At 37.8% G+C, this 19,356-nt stretch overlaps 1 protein-coding gene and 1 long non-coding RNA gene across 3 annotated transcripts in view; one reads left to right on the top strand and one right to left on the bottom strand.

Moving 5' to 3' along the window:
* ERCC6L2 (ERCC excision repair 6 like 2) overlaps positions 1 to 4,543 on the bottom strand; it is a 52,540-nt gene extending 47,997 nt beyond the window's left edge. For both annotated transcript variants that reach the window (XM_085212787.1, XM_085212788.1), the window contains exons 1-3: positions 4,410 to 4,543; positions 1,311 to 1,735; positions 597 to 716 (exon numbers count right to left, since the gene is read on the bottom strand). In XM_085212787.1, coding sequence (XP_085068913.1) covers positions 597 to 716; positions 1,311 to 1,735; positions 4,410 to 4,428 — 564 coding nt within the window. In that variant the 5' untranslated portion in view covers positions 4,429 to 4,543. The remainder of the gene's footprint in view (positions 1 to 596; positions 717 to 1,310; positions 1,736 to 4,409) is intronic.
* A 229-nt stretch (positions 4,544 to 4,772) lies between these two features.
* LOC109367427 (uncharacterized) lies at positions 4,773 to 18,560 on the top strand. The gene is made up of 2 exons (XR_014880317.1): positions 4,773 to 4,949; positions 17,139 to 18,560. It is a non-coding gene; the product is annotated as an uncharacterized LOC109367427 (long non-coding RNA).
* The last annotated feature ends 796 nt before the right edge of the window (positions 18,561 to 19,356 follow it).

The following is a 19,356-nucleotide window of genomic DNA, read 5'->3' as shown; positions in this document are numbered from 1 at the left end:
AAGAAAAAATAATGGTAAGGAAGTTCCTCCGAACCATAAATCTAGTCAATACATGAGAAAAGGTATCAAAAAAGGTTTAAAAATTTAAAACAACCTGTACAATATTACCATAGAATAATAAAATCAGTTTCTAGTCCAGCTTTCCAGTGAAAGAAGGGGCAGCTGAATTTAAACATTTAGAACTCTTCCCACTCAAGTCTATAATATCCTTCAAGGATGGAAGATCCCACAACCTCTTTGTTACCTGTTCCAATACATAATTGTCCTCAAAGTAAACTACTTCTCTTACAGCTAATCAGAAGCACTCATGTTTTTTCACATAAAGTGATATCCTTTCACCTTTTCCTTTCACTTTGCCTGAATTTACAAAGGAACAATTTTTTTCACAGAAATACAATCATAGAATTATTCTGCCACTCAAATTTCCAATAACATAGAATACCAATGGAAATCAGCAGTTGCATTCACCCTCTCATGTTAAATTAACCAAACACTGAAAATTAATATATGTTAACTCCAAAAGCTAGCAAACAAACAACAAAACAAGGATTGCTTTTTACCAAAATTCTTGAAATTTTATCAGTAAAAAGCTGTACCTTGTTAGGGTTACATTTTGATTCTTTTTTCACTGTCCTCTGTAAAAATTTTGGCATATTGTTTTCAATATCTTCACGTGTTCCTTTTTTGTGTAACACTGCAGCCAAAAATGAAATGACCTTCAGAAAGAAAACAACTCTCAGTAATTATGTTCATCAACAGAGTTTGCATTTCCAACAATGTTAAAAATATTATGTAACACCTAAGTACTTTTTCCAGATAGGGTAGTACATGCATCTTCTTTTTGTTCTTAGTAAGTAGTCAAACTATGCATTTTCAACAAAAAAAAAAAGTAAAAAGACATTTTAAGACCTGTTAAGTGGTGTATGTACTAATAGCATTCTCCAGTGCAACAAATTACTTTCATGATGTGTGGGTATCAATCCATAAAATATATTCAACGTAACACAAACACTAATTAACATCTTAACTGCCACAACAACTACCAAGCTTTACAGTACAACTGATCACCTCCCAGTTTTGTAGAGTGTCAGAAGCTTATCTTAAATTAGCGATGACTCCCACCCCTCAAGTATCATCACAAACAGCCACATCCTGCCTCCTCCAACTTCATGCCAGAAAAGGGAGAGAAACCTTCAACAATATGGCTTTTATTTAGTAAGTCAACTTAAGAAATACTCCTCACAGAAAACATGCTGCCAAAAAGCAATTAAATGAATATTGTCTCAATGTTCTTATAATAAAATAAATACCTGTACTGTCTTTCCAAGGCCCATATCATCTCCGAGAATGCATCCCCTTTTATTAGCATAGTGCCAATAGAGAAACTGGGCTCCTTCCCTTTGATAATCACGAAGGTATCTATTAATTGTGTATGGGATAAAATCACCGTCATCAGATAACTTAAAAGCAGCTGTTGAAGATGGAAGATTTTGGCCAGGAAAATAAGGCTTTTCCAGGTCACTGTCATCAAATATCACACTCTTCCAGGAACATCTACCAGCTTCAACTCTACAGAGCTCAGATATCAGTATTTTCTTATCTTCAGATTCCAAGAATGATACAATAGCAAATGATTTTCCGTTCTTGTCCTTTTCAATTGATGATATTATTCCTTCAGAAAACTTTCCATTTTCAGGACAAGGCGCAAGGCATCTCTCCCCAACACGCCATCTATCTATGGAAACAAACAAAACAAAAACAACAACAACAACAAAAAACACAATGAAAAACTGGCCAAATGCACAAAAATTTGGAAACACTGATCTAAATATTAGATACTAACTCATTTCATGAAAGGCATATAACTCAAGATTATATGCATTTCAAGACTCTATTGAAGGCAGCACTAGAATTACAATACTGATTATTGGTTAGAACCAAATTCCAAGATAGACACATTACTGTTTGTATTGCTGTTTTTAAAATACCTGAAAGCCTGCCTGGAAAAAACCTCACGTAAACACTGATTGATAAGTTTCACTTGACAAGCCCACACTGACAGGGTTAGCATCCAATTAATAAACCACGTCACCTGTTTCAAAATACCACCTATAACAGATAGCACTTGTCATCTGCTTGAATCCAGTACTTCAGTTTTATTAAATTGTTTCACAAATACAACCATGTATGAAGCATATTTCTCCTTGTATTGTCTAGCATTAGGAAGAAAAAACCTTATTTCAGAAGTAATAGAAGTGTACTCTAAGAACATATACAAGGATAGAATTTGCCTATGTCCTTCTCTAAAGTGGGTAACTGACTGAATTCCTTACACACCTGTAAAGTCTTCAACTACTAAAATCTCTTTCTCTGTAAGGTCTTACCCCATTAATACCGCTTATCAAACATTAACAGAGAAAACTGAGCTGCTTCTTTTATTTATTTATTTTTATCATTTTTTACATTTCTCGTACAATCTTTAAATGGTGCATGTGTTGCTAACAGAGAAAGAAAACTATCAGACCAGCAGTGTATAAGAGTTAAAGGAATTCATACTGAACTGACAAGGAAGTACCTAACAAAATATTAGAAAAAGCAAGAGTTTCGCAGTAGGGGGAAAACAACAACACCACCACCACAACAGAAAAAGCAGGCCCAATAAATATCAACTACATGCGAAGTTCTTAAAATCTGAATTGAGAAAGTGTGTATTTGAATAAATTGAAGTATGAGTAAGGAGACTTCCTAGGCCAGGTATGGTTACCATAATTACCAACAGTGAACCTTTCTTCCTAGTAGCTTTGTCCTTCCTTCAACATACACAGTTTTCCTGCACTCCGTGTCCTCCAACTATGTATGAGTCTCACAGGTTTGCTCTCTAATGTGCGACAAGATTTTGTCTGCTATAAATTTGCACCCTAAACCAATGGCTCACTAGTTCTTACACTAACTACCTCACAAACTGGAGTCCTTCCATTAGATTAACGTTTCTACAGAACATTCATACCATCCTGCATCATCCTTGCTCAAACTAAGTTTCATCCCACACCCTGTGCCCTGCATGTAAAACACTACATACCTTCTCCAAAATATCTGAAGCTGAAAATAACGTTTTGAGGCAGTTAATTATAGACAGTATATTCAGTAAAATATAGTCAATTATTTTCCTCTTGAAGTATTTGTATATATACTGCCTCAAAAATATATACTGACCAAATTCATGCACAAAAAAACCATATGATCTTCTCCCAATATCATCTAAACCTTTGGGCAATTTCTCAAAGTTAAGAAGAAATATTGAAAAACAAAACAAGCAACATACAGATCTCTGCTAAATATTCAAAACAAAATTTAAAATAGAGAGCATTTTCATTATTACCCTCTTTCATAGTATTATCTGAAGTGACACACAGCATTTAAATGTTCAGTTTAATAGTATAACTTAATATGACAAAGTCTTTGTTTCTTAACATTTATTGAGTTTTATAAGCTGCATAAGACTTGTGCAGAACAGAATAAAGAATACCGGAGAGTAAACTCCGTAATAACGAATCTCAAACTAACAAGGAAGGAACAAAATGAGGAAAAAAAAAAAAAAGAAAACAGCAGTATTAAGGATGACAGTACCATAAGATTTCTGGAAAATAACGCTGTACCAAACCAAAGTAAAAACTGCTACGCTATCTTCTTCTTTTGAATAATCATTTATGTAGGATAAAGCCTCTGCAAATCAGGACATCTATCTATTGCAGCTTCCCAGCATGGCCATCAACGAAAACAGATGGCATTCAAGATGACTGCTCATAGCTAGTCTTTCGCCATATATGAGGAAGACACATATTGACCATTTCAGACCATGATGATAACAGCCTGCAGTCACAGATGAGCTCATTTCATTACTCCTATACAAAATAAGCAAATTACCACAAACGCTTTTTAACTATTGAAGTTTGACAACTTAATGAAGAATGTAAGGTTTTTTACACTCTAATAAGTCACTGCAAAAGCAAACTTGTGATACCATAATGGAAAAGCATTATCTTTTCTAAATTTGAAATCTAATTGCAAAATCACTAAACATATGAGACTAATAGGTGCATCTTCTAAAAGATGCTTCAGCATCTACATTTGATGTCCACTTTAAACACACGCTTCCAATCTTCCCAAGGAAGAAATGTAAAACAGGAGCATTTGTTGCAAGGGAACGTCAGTAAGCCGTGCACCACGGCACTCCTCACAGCGTCACTCTGTTGCTGGGTGAGGCGAGGGGCCGTCAGCACATCCATGGGACAGCTGCCCCACGCGGGACGCCTCTGCCCCGCGGGCCACACTCTGAGTGAAGGGCAAGGGGCCCGGTGACACCGAGACCCGCTCTTTCGCAACCCGGGAGCCCACGTCAACCCGCTTACCTGGCGACGCATCACCCATCTTAACCGACGTGAGTGCAGGTGTGGCGAGCACCACCCCAGCAGCGGGGCCAGGACTCGCGGGACGCTCACGCTCCCGAAGGGCAGCCGAGAGACGGGCACTGCTCACCGACCCCGCGGCGAGGCACGGCCAGGAAAGGGCGCGGGAAGCCGCCAGGACGCTGAACGGGCACCGCACGCGCCGCGCCTGCTAAGGACATGTTACAGGGCTCCGTCTTTACTCAGCCTCTGATACCGGCCGGGCAGATTCACCCTCGCCGTCTAACACAACCCTACAGGACACTGCCACCCGCGCCGCCGGAAAACCCGGAACCGAAGCAGCGGGGCGGGAGAGATCCCGCGAGAAGAGCGGCCTTGGCGCGGCCGCGGCTCTTCGTATCGCGAGGCTTGCGCTACTTCTCGCGAGAGCGGAAGGAAATCTGGGCCGCGTGCTGCCAGCCTTGGGCCTTAAGTGAGAAGTTTGCGACATAACGCTCAGGGCGTGGTTCGGAGGTCTTCGGGTTGACCTTCTTCGCTATTACGGTTTGTCACTGGTTGTAGTGCAGCGGCCTGGGGCCCTTTTGGGACAGTGAGGCCCCAAAAGGGGCCTTAGGACTGTCATGGGGCTGTGAGCCATGGGGCTGTTGTGGTGAGGCCAGTGTCTGGGAAAGGGCTGTTTGGGAGCAGCACCTATCTGCACAGAGTGCAACAGCATAGTGGTACCCACACTGATTTAAACGCACTTTTGTAGGATATGTGGAGAGTTGGACTGTGATACTTGTAGTGCTACTGCTGTGCAGATTTATGACAGGTGAACAGTGTGACCTTGCACCTGAAGAGCTCCTCAATGGAGTGTTGCCAGCTTGAATAATTAGACACCTTGATACATACTAAATATATTTTTAACTGAATTTTCTTATAATGCTGCTGTTGTTTGTAGCAATATCCAGAGAGGAAGGAAAAATAGAAGAGATTGTGTGAGCAAGCCAGTAAGGAATCTAGTGGGTGTCATGGCACTTGCTCCTCTGAATAAAACACTGCAAGGAGCAAAGCACAGCAATGGATTCCAGCAAACATGAGTCTGTGTGCTTTTCTGCAAGTAGCAGCCACCTGCCTACTCTGAAAGGAATGAGGACTCAACAGAACCCAAAGCAAGATGAAGTTCCTTCTATACATTGTCTTTGCTGTTAGCTGGAATTTTGTTGTAACAACTTAATTAAATATGGGTGGTGGTTTATGAGCCAGTGGTATTAGACTAACAGAAGAATAGCAGGCATGAAAGCAGTGATAGAGTTGCTGCAGCGATAATCTACATAAATATTGAATACCATATATGTTGGGGGAGGTTGTTCAAAAATACAATACCAATAAATTCAGTTGTTTTTAAAATACAGATGTAGTCATGTTTAGCTACATTGATTCTAAAGGAATGTGACAATAGCCAGACCATCATAAAAACAAAGCTGGAAACAGCATGATGTTTTGAAAATTTGGCAAAATAATGAGAATGTAGCCCTCAGAAACTTAATGAATTTCAGCTCTCAAAGCATGTTAGAAAATTCTGCAGAACATGTAAGTTGTCATTCTAAGGCAAACTTTTAAACTGGGTCATGTTTGAAGATAAATGTTTGTTCATACCATAGGATGTTTATTTAAGAATATTATGTTGCATTTGACTATTATAGAGATAGTTCTGCTTAATGAGGGCTCTTTCCTGTGGAGTGCAGCTGTTATTTTACTGTCGTAAACACAATATTGCAACGTCACAATAGAAGGAAATAAGAAACACATTAGTCTCTTGCTTAAATTTTTCTAATATTACGGGCTAGTGTTCTGCCTGTGCTCCATTCTGCATTTAAGTCCATGGTAAGATGTCAGTGGCTTAGCTGGAGAAAGAACTGAAATTCCAGTGGATGCTTCTAGTGTTTGTCTCCTTTTCAGTCAAGTACACTCTTGTAAGGCTTTCTCTCAAGCAGGGGCAAAAGAGGGAGGAACACATACTTAACAGGAGTTGGTTACCTTTTATGCCAGTAGATAAAATTCTTCTCATGAATTACAAGCAGATTCTGTATCTTTTCCTTTGGAGGAAAAAAAAAGGCTGGAAAATGGAAGCTGGCCCAGTGAGATCAAAACTTCTTTCATGAGGACATTCTTAAAAGACCAGGCCCATAATGAAACTGTTTATAGAAGTCAGTGAATTACTTACTTCTGTAATTTATCTTTTAAATTTTTTAGAATATAGAAATTCTTTCTAGCTCAAGTTATTTTAATAGAAGCTATTTGCTAAGATATAAAAAACACTTCACACTGTGTGTTTCTGCAGGAAAAGATTTGTGAAAAGACTTTATTTTGGAAAACTATTGCTGTTGCTGAAAAGTTTGATATATCTAAACTCATGTGAAAATTTGAACTTTGCTTATTTTGACTTTAGATTTAGATTTCATAAGAGAAGTGTTAGATAAGAGCCAAATAGAATAGGAGAATGGGGATAAAAACTTTAAAAGATGCGCTGTATCTCTGAAATGTTCGTGTGTAACATTGTGAAAGAGTTTGTTTATTTTAGTGACAAAAATTAAGCATGGCAGCATTAGAAGCGCTACTAAGAGGAATGCAGTAATGTGATATGCACTGAACAAATGCTTTGGAAGGCCTTTGTTTTCTGTCCCAGATATTTGCCACACTGTTTAAAACATTTTCTGAAAGTAGTATTCAACAGGCTTTCACAGTTCTTAGTGGAAATCAGCCTAGCAGAGTACTCAGAAGAGTCAGTACGCTAACACACGCACCATAAGGTATCAAGAAAACAAATTAGAGTCCTTTTGTATAGCTGTATGGCTCACAGTCTGGTTGGGATCATAGAAATGTGACAATATGGCTCATGGCCAAACTGCAGGTGACGACAGATTTGGGCAGTTTAGGACATGCTAGCCAGGACACTGAGGAGTGGGACTGGCAGATAATACTCAAAAGAGCTCTGCCTGAGGACAAATCTCAGACCAACTGAGACAAGCAAACTAATGAAGGCAACATTACAATAGATGTCTGCTACAGTCCTCCAGGTCAGAAACAGGTAGATGAGGCCCTTTTTGGATACCCTGAGAAAATCTTCTGCTAGTGGACAATTGACCCTTTGGGGTCTTCATCCTCCACAGAAATATTTAGAAGAGTGATACAGTTGAGTGAAAGCAATCCAGGAGGTTTCTAGGATGCTGATGACAACAACTTGGCACAGGTGATCAGAGAAGGAACAGATGGAGAATGCCCTGTTGAGTCTGATAGTTGCGAAGATCTGGTCAGAAATGTGAAACTTGCAGGTAGAATTAGCTGCAGTAGTCAGGTGGAGTCTGGGATCATGGAGGAAGGGAAAAGGTCAAACGGTAGGGTTATAACCCTGTACTTCAGGAAATCGGACAATGTTTGACCAACCTGTTAGTTAGCCTTTTGAAAAATTGGCTTGGTGGACTAGGGGAGGGCAGCATCATATATTGTTTATTTTGATGTCAGCAAGGCTTTCAGCATTCTTTCCTGTAATATCCTTTATAGACAAACTGATAAAGTATGGACTGATAAATGAACAGTGAGATGGACTGAAAACTGGCTGAACTTCATGGTTCGAGGGATTGTTACCAGCAGCGCAACATTCAGCTGCAGTCCCATTACTGGTGGCATATGTTGGGTTCAATACTGGCATCAGTACTAACCAAAATGTTTTCATTTATTATTCAGATGGTGGGACAAGGTGCATAGTTGATAAACAATTGAGAGGAGTGGTTGACAAACTGGACTATGCATGTCCATCCTGTGGCCTGTGGGCTGCATGCAGCCTGGCCAAGCCCATCCTGCCCTAAACTGTCATGGCAGCAACTCTGGGCCCATTCCAACCTGGCTCCAGGATCACACCCATCACTCACCAACAGCCAAACATCGGTGTGTGGCTGGCACTATCTGAGCTGAAACCAAGGCACTGGGAGGGTGTAGAGCAATGCCAACTCAAGCTACGGCAAACAATTGAATTCATTTTGATACGTGGACTAAACACAGCCCTGTAAACTGCAAAAAACTTATGCAAATATGCTTTCCAAGCTGATAAAGGAATTTGAGAATAGTTCTCAGGATTGCCAAAAGAAGTCATGAAGTTTTTAGTATATTTGCGACTCCATTTGCAGTTGACTTATTACCTGCAAGTTTTCAAATGGAGTGTATAGAGCTGCAATCAGATATTCAACTCAAAGAAAAATCTGATCATGTCTCTTTACTAGACCTTTATAATATCTGTCTTAAAGAGAAAAATGTCCTTTGCTTCACAATCACACCTTACTCATGAGATCGCTTTTTGGCAGTACATGCATTTATGAACAACTATTGTCAAGGTTGAAGTTCAGAAATAGTAAAAGTTCATGAAAAATCTCTGATCAAAACCTTGCAACCACTTCCCTTGAACCAAACTGGTGCATTAGTTTCACAAAAACAAGGCCAAGTATCCCACTAGAACATCAGGAGCAGATGCTGATGGGATGGCAGTGGAGGTTTGAACCTTCCCACCATTATTCCCTTGCATTTTGTTGCCATGTGACAAATGGCAGCAGAGGGGCAGTCTGACATAATGGCATCTGACATGGATGTGCAAATAATGCAAAGGTGTGTCATTGAATTCTTCCATGCAGAAAAATGGCACCCAGTGACATTCTTTGATGCTTGCTGAATGTTTATCGAGTCCCTAACAATGGATGTCGGCACAGTGAGGCAGTGGGTGGTGCGTTTCAGCAGTGACAGTAGTGGATCATCTCTGCTAGTGCATCTGTTGTCGTTTCCGTGGAAATAAACAAGCTGCTCTGAAAGTAATGTCTCCTATGTATATGTGGCTCAAAACAATTCCTGTTTACTCAGTGCAAACCTGGCAAGCCGAAAGGTTGGACACCCATGGCCTAACTGCTTCTTCTGTCCATTGCTTAAAAATGAAGAGCTTTAGATACTGGGCAGATCGCTTAGCCCAATGATAAAAGATGTGATATTATTACCTACATAAATGGGTGCATATTTCTAGTCTCATCTTCCTGTTAATGACTCACAAGACCTTTACATCATTCTTTGCTTTCTTACCTTCTGTCGTAACAGCCTGAAAATGCTAACTAAGCAGGACTGAAAGTGCTGCACAACACCTGCATGTGTACATAAAAATAGATAACATCTTGAGAGTTTAACCCAGTAAATCAGATATACCTTGTATTACAAACTTCTTTGAATGTATTACTAACTAATGTATTACTAACTTCTTATCTCTAAAAGATAGGACAGTCCTAAATCTTAGAAGCCAGGGCAGTATAATTCTAACAACATGCTGCAAAATTGTCCATTGAAGTTTGTCTGCCAGGTGATGCGATATACAGCTTGAATAAACCTGAGACTGATTCCACAAGTGTTACAATGTATTGATTCATTTCCTTCAAATTAAAAGGGTAAAAGGTAACTTGAGGAAAGTTTTGTCCTTAAACAAGTATCATATATAAATGGATCATGTCAGCAACACTCAGATTTCATGATTGCCTGGACTGGGAACTGGATAATGAGACTTGTCAGCTCTATTGACTATGTAGCAGATAGTTGCGTAGAGCAGTTCTGAATGTTTCAGAAAAATATGTGAGCATTCAGAAGGCTTGTGGAACAGTTTCAGATTTACTCTGGGCCTGGTTAAACCAAATCAGTATAATTGTTCTTCAGAGGATCATTTACTATGTGTTACCCATTTTACTTTACAAATAAAAACTATTTCAGAAATGGAGCAGAGCTCTCCATTAGGAGCGTAGTCGTAGAAAAGGTTTATGGAGAGCTTGGTTCCTGTAATCCTTTCTTTTCCTTCAGGAAAAAAATAAAACATTTTGCTTCCTGAAACTTAATTTCACTCCTTTCCTTCCTTTTTTCTCTTTCTTTGCCTTTGCCTTCCCTTTTTCTTGGAGAGGGAATGTGAGGGTGGAGTAAACTATACTCAAATGATAAGAAAGTCATTATTTAAATCTCCTAAGCAGATCAAATGCAAATACAGTATGGTGAAGGAGAGTGGGCATGCAGCTTTTGTGACTAAAATCACTAAACCTGAATGTACAACCCATTTAAACAGGCATCTAACTTAATCATCAGGTCAAACCTACCCAATGTATTTCTAATCAAATAAAACTGTACAGTTACCTTTCAGATGTGATACCTTCTGTGAATTATTAGGGTCCTATGATGATCAAAAATGAAGAAAAACTGCATGTAGTTATCAGCATAAAGATAAAACCTATTTTCTTTCTGATTTATTTTAAGGAATTTGCCTCAGTTGTGTGAACCACATACATTTTTAAGAAAAAGTGCAGAGACACATAGTCATACAAAAACAAAAGAGAAAAAAATAAAGATGCTGAAAAACATCTCTGAAACTCCACTAGAATATATGACTCCCGTTTTAAACAAAAAATCCTGTTCCAGTACTATGAGTAGAATGCAGTGCTTTATACAAGTTATTTCCTCTGTTTCTTCTCTGCATTATTCATATGGAACATCTATCAACATGAAGTGGCTTGATGAAGTGGCACTTTTTAGAGGAACATTACAGATGTGTGCAAATATGCTAAAAGATGCAAACTGAAGCTGGACAAGCTGAAATGAAGGCTTGTCAAACAATTCACCAGTCATGTCCCTAAACAATGTAAAAATGCTGTGTGTCCATGCAAAAGGCAGGGATATTTTTGTTCATGAGGTATTTTCCCCTGATATTAAAGTCAATCAACCTCTTTTACTATGAGGATCTGACTGCCACTGATGTCAGAAACCACAGATGTCTGGGACAGGTACAACATATTATTCCTGCTGATTCAGCTCTTAATATCTATTATAATATCTATTATAATAATCTATTAAACTACTACCCTGAACACAGACACATTTCACAGTACAGTGGAAACTGCACAGCAAAGTGTGCCTTTGATTTCAGCAAATTCTGAGCCCTTTTTCAATAATTGCTGTTACATGAAGAATACAAAAATTTTTGTGACATCATCAGTAAATTACAATACTATTAAAACCACTGGTTGTATTTTTTGAGTCATTGAATATCTATAAAATTGAATAGGAAGGCCTAATATCACATGCTGTGATATGAATTCTAAAGCATCAGATGAACTAATATGCTAGTTAATTTAATTTAAATAATCAGAAGTATTATGTATTTTATGTGAAAGGGTGAGGTGCCATGCATACATTTTCTTGGGATAATATCACAACTGTTGATAGGTACCTCATCACTGCAGTGTGCCACACTTCTGGTAGGTTTCTCCGAAGAAAGACATTGTGAGTTTCTGCACATACATATAAATGTAGGAGGGCTTCTCAGAAAGTAATGCCTTCTGTTTTATTATGTTGACACCCACAAAAAAATATTGTTTTGTAGCTGAAAATTTGCTCTATCAAATAGTGTTATTGTGGGAACTATAACAACTCTGTGTTGTAGTTCCCATGGAAATAAATAGGAGGCATTATTTTCACAGTATGGCACTGGCCCCCAGACAAACTGGAACCCTTTCCTATTTTATAATTAAGGTTGTCCAAATGAAAGTACCAACAATGAAAGCTTTGTAAAGCCACAAAATATACAACTTAATTCATATGCTACAACAGGTAAGTCTTATCATCCAAAGCAAACATGTACCCAGTTGGAAGCAAATTTGCATTTATTTTTAAGTGCACTGTTCTATAATTTTCTGTGAATCGCTTTATCCAGTAAACCAAATATTATTTATAAATAATAAACAAATAACCACATTACTTTAAAAATTACTGTTACTGTTAAAAACATACTTTTTTTTAGATTTATCTCAAGAAAATATAGTAGGGTTCCTTATTACAAAAAGTAAGTAAATAAAAATTGAAACCTGATAAAAAACAAATAGTCAGACTTACTTATGGATTGGATTGCAACCTTAATATATTTTTCTTATATTTAAATAGAACAGATTTCTCTTTTTCTGTGTGTAATATTTGCTGTTAAATTCGAAGACATTTTCTGGTTTTACTAGCACATTTGTGAAAGAGACAAGGGACAAAGAAAGGGAACATTTAATGGATTTTGGAAGAATACTTCCCAATACTTCATAGTCACTGCTTGTGAATACTTCATAGTCACTACTTGTACTGCATGCCACTTTTTATTTTAAACAAGTGATGAATGAATCATTTGTACAAAGCTCCATGTATGTAGACAAGAGGGAATAACTCTGTGTCCAAGAGATGTGTAGTTGTTACGTCTTCAGTGATATTTGTCACATAACTACTACAGCTGAGGAAGCCATGAAAAGGAAGGGGTACTGCCACTACAGTAGGCAGAGTAGAGAGAGAGAAGATCCCAGTCAAACTGTTGTTTTAATATTCTGTATCTTCTGAGTGATATGAATGGCATTTGCAGTGGTGTGATGTTTTCTTTCAACACTTTAGGGGCATGACTTTGTCTTGCATTGAGTGAAGAGGGATTGTTTTGGGCAGCATATACAGTGTAGTTAATGCATACAAGTAACAAAACGAAAACTTCTGCTTTGTTCCTGGAAAGACATATAATCTTTATTGCTTTAAAAAAAGAAAAAAGAGAAGGAAGAGGAAGGGGAAAAGAAAAGGAAAAAGGAAAAGGACAAGGGCAAGTGTTATGGTTTTATGATTTCTGGTTACAGGTATTCTACATCATAACATCATGTAGCAAGAAGAAAGGAGAGGGAGGGGAGGGGAGGCTGGTATTAATCAGATGAGGCAGTAGGCTGTTTTGACAATATCATTATCCAGAGTAATGTATATATCTTTCAACTTCACTCAGGATCTAATGCTCCTCTGTCACTCCAAAGGCTTGAGGACTAATAATTTTGCAATCCTCCATGGATTATCCCAATTCTCAAAGATACGAGAGCAATTTCAAATTGACTTTCAAATACATTCATGGAAACTGTGTGTCCTGTCTCAGAAAGAATAATCCACTACATTCGCATATAAACAGAACCCTTAAATATGCAACAGATGTTCCTTTTTTTTTGTAAAGCTCTTGAATTCATTGACAGGCCTTTGGCTAAACTGATGAATTAATTTGTTCAAGGCAGATTTCATAAATCCTCTAATAATTCTTGCCCTTACACATCTTGACTTGATTTCTGAGATCTACAGCATGTGTTTTAAATGTTTTAACCTTTACTACTTTAATCAGGTAACATTTATTTCAGGACTGGATGATGATCGGTCACTGAAAGATATAGTTGACTAGGAAATAAAATCCAATTTGTCAGTTAAACAAAAGTGCTCTACATCTGAAATAAGAAGAAATCAGTCTGTGTTACTGGATCCCTGAAATACTTAGTGGTTTTGACGTCAGTCTCCTTCTCAAGGATACATAGTGCTGAATTGCTAAGTATTGCTGATTGTAGTACTGGTATGCAGAAAACCGCTGTCACCATGCTTATGTAAAGCTGATTTTTTGGGGGTAGTTTCAGTGTAAGTATTTAACTTTATGCTGAAATTTGTTTGTATCTTTTAAAGTTATACATATTTTTAATACTCAGAGGTTACCAATTTAAACAGCAATGAAATTAGCCAGAAAAACAAATTTTGTTTTTGCTTTCTATAGTAACGCCTCTAATGTAAGTATATCAAAGAATTCAAGGTTTCATTAGCAGATGTGCAATAAAATGTGTATATATAAAGTTTTTTTCTTTCATTGCTGGACAACTGATAAGCTACCTGTCCACTCAATAAATCATTATATGTTTTCCATTATGGACTTCCAGAGGTACGAATTTACAGTCTGTAAAATACGATAGACATATATTACATGTATAGTATTTTTATTTCTGATGAAAGCCTTTAACAGATCAAAAGGTCATTTCTTCTGCCTCTTCCATAAGATTTGTCACTATTTGGAATAGATGTCCCATGGACTTTACTGAATCATCATAAAAAGCAGTCAGTAGTACAAAACCAAGTGTCTAGAAACAGGAGACCTAGCAAAGTTGGTTCATTTTTCCCTTGATATTGTCCACCAGGTTCGTTCTTGACAGTTTCTCCTTTGCAGTCAGAGGTCCTTTAAAAGCTGCGATCTGGAGAAGTCAATCAAAATCTTCTGGTGTCTACTTTGTTTCATGTATCATATTTGGCACACTGTTTCTATTCTAGAAATGCTGAGAAAGTATTATACTTCAGAAAGGAACTGCTTTTGTCTTATACACTATAGGGAATGTCCTACAGGGTATATCTAGATTCGTTTTTTAAGGGATTGGGACTGATGCTAATGTGCTGTCCACATTACAGTAAGAAGGCAAACAAACCTTGTGCCTTTCTATTGCTCTCTAGAGACAAATCTAGCCACTGGGAGAAAATGCCTACAGGAGTTTTCAAACTGTTGTCAGAGACTGTAGTCTAAATGAACTTCAGTATGTTGTAGAAACAACTCTGCAATAAAGCATTTGCTATATTACCAAGTTTGAAACATATTAATGCAAAATAGGTGATAGGATAAACCTGTTACTGAAAACTGAATACAACATAAGCTGCAAGAATTTCTTAATTATATATATTCAAATACTTTACTTAATATTAACCACGTCTCCTGTCACAGCATCTCTCATACTTAATTAGTAACATATTGCTGCAGATACTGAGGAAAGCAAAGCATTTACAGCTAGGCAGCCAAGTGTGGGGAAGTTGAGTGAAAGAATTGTCTCAGAGAATAAAGAATACTTAGAGCAACAAAGGACTAAAAAATCCTTTGATTCTTAGCTTCTCATTTCAGAACTCCAGATTCACATTGCTAAACTCAAATTCTAATATCAATTTGTATGGGGCTGCTGAAGCACAGCCGGAACCTCTGACTGATCACCTGAGGCGAGCAATGAGTCAGCCGTGGTAGCACAGGTGAAGGCAATTCACCTGTGCTGCAGGAAGGGGTGGAACCTGGCTCCACCTCTCCTAGACACATTTAAGAGCTGACTGCCAGTGGGGAAGGATCTCTTCTGGAGATCTGCTCCATCAGAGTCTATTTTGTGAGCCTAGGATAGGGTGAGTGTTTTTCTTTTCCTACTCCAATATACTAATTACATCAGCCAAGCTCCAGGATATACTATACTGTCTGTATATTAATTGACTGTACACTGCTATACCATAACATTGGTATATTCATTGATTGTGCACAATTTTTGCTGTTGTATATTATTTTCTGCTGAAAATTTGAATTTAAGACAGACTTCAACAAACCCCAAAATCAAGGCAAGTTTAGCTGCAGAAATATAAATCTGCAAAGAAATAGCATAATTCATGCCCAAACTAGTTAAAATAATTACATACAAACACCCAAATCATTTTCTTATATCAACTGCAATGGATGTAGTCATTTGCAAATGACCATAGAGAAATTTGTACTAATTCAGTGCTCATAGTTTTGGAATGACTGCGCCTCTAAGCAGAGAAAATGAAGTACTGTTTCAGTGTGTATACCACTTTCAATAGAAATACACTACCACAAGCAGCCACTGTCATTTAACACAGGCAGTTCATCTGGTAAAACCAGCTAGTCTACATGTATGAAAAGCTGAAAATTTCTTCAGTATTGTGATATAAATAAAATTTATTGCAAATTAAAAATTAATGCAATAATTTGTCTGAGTGAATAGGTCTTAGGAATAAGTTATAGAAAACAAGTCCCCTGCTGTCAGTGCAGATTGTATATAAATCAGAAAAGTCCCCTTTGTATAGCAATAAAGATAACTGTGCCTGGAATCAAGCCCTTCAGCTTGCCTTCAGTGACAAAGTTTTAAATGAGTCAGTTTGGATATCAAGAAGCCACATCAGCTGAGTGAGAGTAGGCTTTTTTTTCCTTTTTTTTTTTTTTTTTCAGGTAGCTTTGCAGACTGCATTTTGCTCTGTCTTGTTGAAAACAGAAACTACATACAAACAAGCCAGTTTAAGAGTAGGTTAGACTTAGTATCCAATGATAGCTGAGACTCTTATCTGCATATGATGACAGTTTATGATGCATGCTTTCATAAGCACCACAACTATAGCCTCTTAGGATGAGCAATAGCACATGAATTGAGACCAGGAGAAAAGACTTGTCCATGTGGTTAGTTCCTTAGAATCAAAATCCTTTATTAAAAAAGAAAAGGCCTTATTGTAACTTCTAATGCATATATATGTAAAATAAATACAAAGCAGTTCAGACATATGGGATGATGACATATAATATGATTTCAATTTTATTTCCTTCTCATCTTCCCTTTTCCCTCTTTTTCTTTCACTTCAGAAAAGATTCCAGAGGGCAGCTAGAATTAGATGCCTAATGGGTAAACTCCAGGCTTTCAAAAAGACCTGCAAGAAATACCAGAGCTAACACAAAAATCCATGCGCATGTTTGCTGATTCACAAAATTATTTATGTCCAAGCTTCCTACAGATGGAGCTAGAATGCAGTTTGTAAAGGCTTGTTATCTTCCATAACAGATAAAGGGGTGTCATCTTTACAAATGGGCTCCTTGTTTAAATGCCTTATGTTCTGTCTCTAATTGATTTGTTTCACAAGCAAGTACTTTTCAGGAAAGGTTAGTTTTAAAGGTACAGCTTTTGCTAAGTTCAAGTTTAATGTCAAGTAAGCATTTTTTCGAACTGCTGATAGTCATTTTCTTCCCATTTATTGCTAATATATTTAGCTTATTACTTCTTTCAATCCCTTCTTTAGTATGGTGACTAATGGAGAAAGAGAAGAAAAAACAAAGAACATATTTGAAGCAAAGAGAGAGAGAAGCTCATTCTCATTGATACATCATTTTGCTGTCGTGTGCCTTCTGATACTTTGCCCTTTCTTTTCTTTGTCTATATTACTGGCTTTTTGGATCAAAGCCATTTTTTTCCACACATAGCATTCTATGAACAATATTGTAAAACTTTTGGTTTCATAAAAGGACAAATGTCTGTAATTTGATTTTTCTCAGACTTCTCTAGAAGACTAAAGAGTTGTATTAAACAGTGTCTTTCTAATTCTTCAGATACTTTATCTGTAATTATTCATTCTGTCTTTTTTTTTTTTTCCTTTGAGGTGGGTGGCTGGGGGAGTGTGCATGTGCGTGTGCGCGTGTGTGTGTGTGTGTGTTACTTACTAGCGGAGAACAAAAAAGAAAATGGCTCAGCTGGCACTATGGACGGAGGTCTCCTTTAATAGTAGTAGTTCAAACTTTTAACATGACACTAATAGCCACTTTTTTCCAGGTAGCGGTATTCTGCCCTCCAAAATATGCTTTCAGTTCACTGCAATATCCCTCACTGCTACGTTTCGTAACCACATACAGCACTAGCTGTATCCACAGAATCACAGGTTGAGGTTGGCAGGGGTCTCTGGATCCATTTGGTCCACCTCCAAACCCTGCCTAGGCAGGAACACCCACAGCAGTTGCACAGGACCATCTCCAGACAGCTTTTGAAGATATCTGAGGAAAGGAACTCCACAGAGAGGAAGACTCTCTGGACAATCTTTTCCATTGCTCCACCACCTGCATAACACTGCACAGAAGTAATTCCTGCTGCTCAGGAGGAACCTTCTGTATTTCAGCTTGTGCCCATTGTGTCCTGTTCTGTCAATGGGCACTGTGAGAACACAAGAAAATTTGTTCAGAGTAGCAGCTGTGGAGCAAGATAAGCAGTATGAGAACCAAGGACACCTTTTGAAGAACAAAGAATGTCTCACAGATTTGATTGGATAAAACATCTGTGTGAACAATTGAAGAGTGTTTTACAGAATGCTCTGTTAACATGTATAAATAGAGTAGTGCTTAACAAAAAAAGTAGACTAATAGCTTTTAACCACATTGGTGTGCTGTTATGTCTTTAGTGAGCCCTAAGAGTCTAGAGACTTCCCCACAAGGCACCACTGGAAAAAGACTGGCTACATCCTCTTTGAAGCCTCCCTTGGATCCAGACACACTTGATGAGACAAGTAGAAGTTTACATATTTATTTTCCATAAAGAAAAAACAAACAAAAGTAACTGGAGCTGGAAGACAAATGTTTAAATGACAACATAATTCGAACAACTTCTGGGATTTCAGCACTGCATTGTAATTCACCATTCTCACTGACATGAAAAAGTAAAACTTATGTGTTCAAAACTTATGTGTTCTTGTCTGTATGTTGGGGGGGCATGAGGGAGTTGTCCTAAAAAGATTTGTGTCATTCATTTCATGTTGAACACTGTCTGTAACAGCAAGCTTCTTATTGATATGAAGGAATTAAAGAACCTTCTCCTTTACGCTTGAACTTGGTTACAAGTAGTTTTACACCAGCTATACCTGCAGGACTTGCTCAGGGAGGTTCTCAGAACCAGATACAGGTACAGCTCAGCTCTGAGCTTTGCATCTTAACCCAGTGCCACGTAACAAATGTTTTTATGTATGAATTTAGGATCCCTTTTCTTTACTGTTGTCTTCTACAATACTGCATTTTGTTCACCATGTACAAGATAAAAGAGAAGAAATCTTCTGACAGGGGCCCTATAAGTCCACTCTGGGTGAGCTCTTAGTTTTGTCTAAAGTCTTAGTGCTGAGAAGAGATTCTGAAATGACAAAATTATTCTTGCTGGGCAAAACATAGGCCTGGAGACTCAAGAACAGCAGACAGGATAATTTATAACTCAATTTATGACACACAGTGGTGGAAATGTCAGACTGCAGTCCTTGCATAGTGTTTATAAAATTGAGATAACTCTAAAGTAATGCCTCCTATTAATTTCCATGGAAACTATGACAGATACAAAGAGCACAGTAACACTATTTGACAGAGCTAATTCTCAGTTACAGAACACTATTTTTCAACATTGTCACCAATGTTAGCTATGCGTTTTTGCCAGCAATGAACAAGAGCTGTGTGCTGTGCTCATAAAAATCTCTACAGCTATCTAAAACATGG

Source organism: Meleagris gallopavo, chromosome Z, assembly GCF_905368555.1.
Source record: "Meleagris gallopavo chromosome Z, MGAL_WU_HG_1.1, whole genome shotgun sequence".
In the NCBI taxonomy this organism is placed as follows: domain Eukaryota; kingdom Metazoa; phylum Chordata; class Aves; order Galliformes; family Phasianidae; genus Meleagris; species Meleagris gallopavo.
Note: the sequence above shows the minus strand (reverse complement) of the source record. Positions and strands in the feature narration are given on the sequence as shown.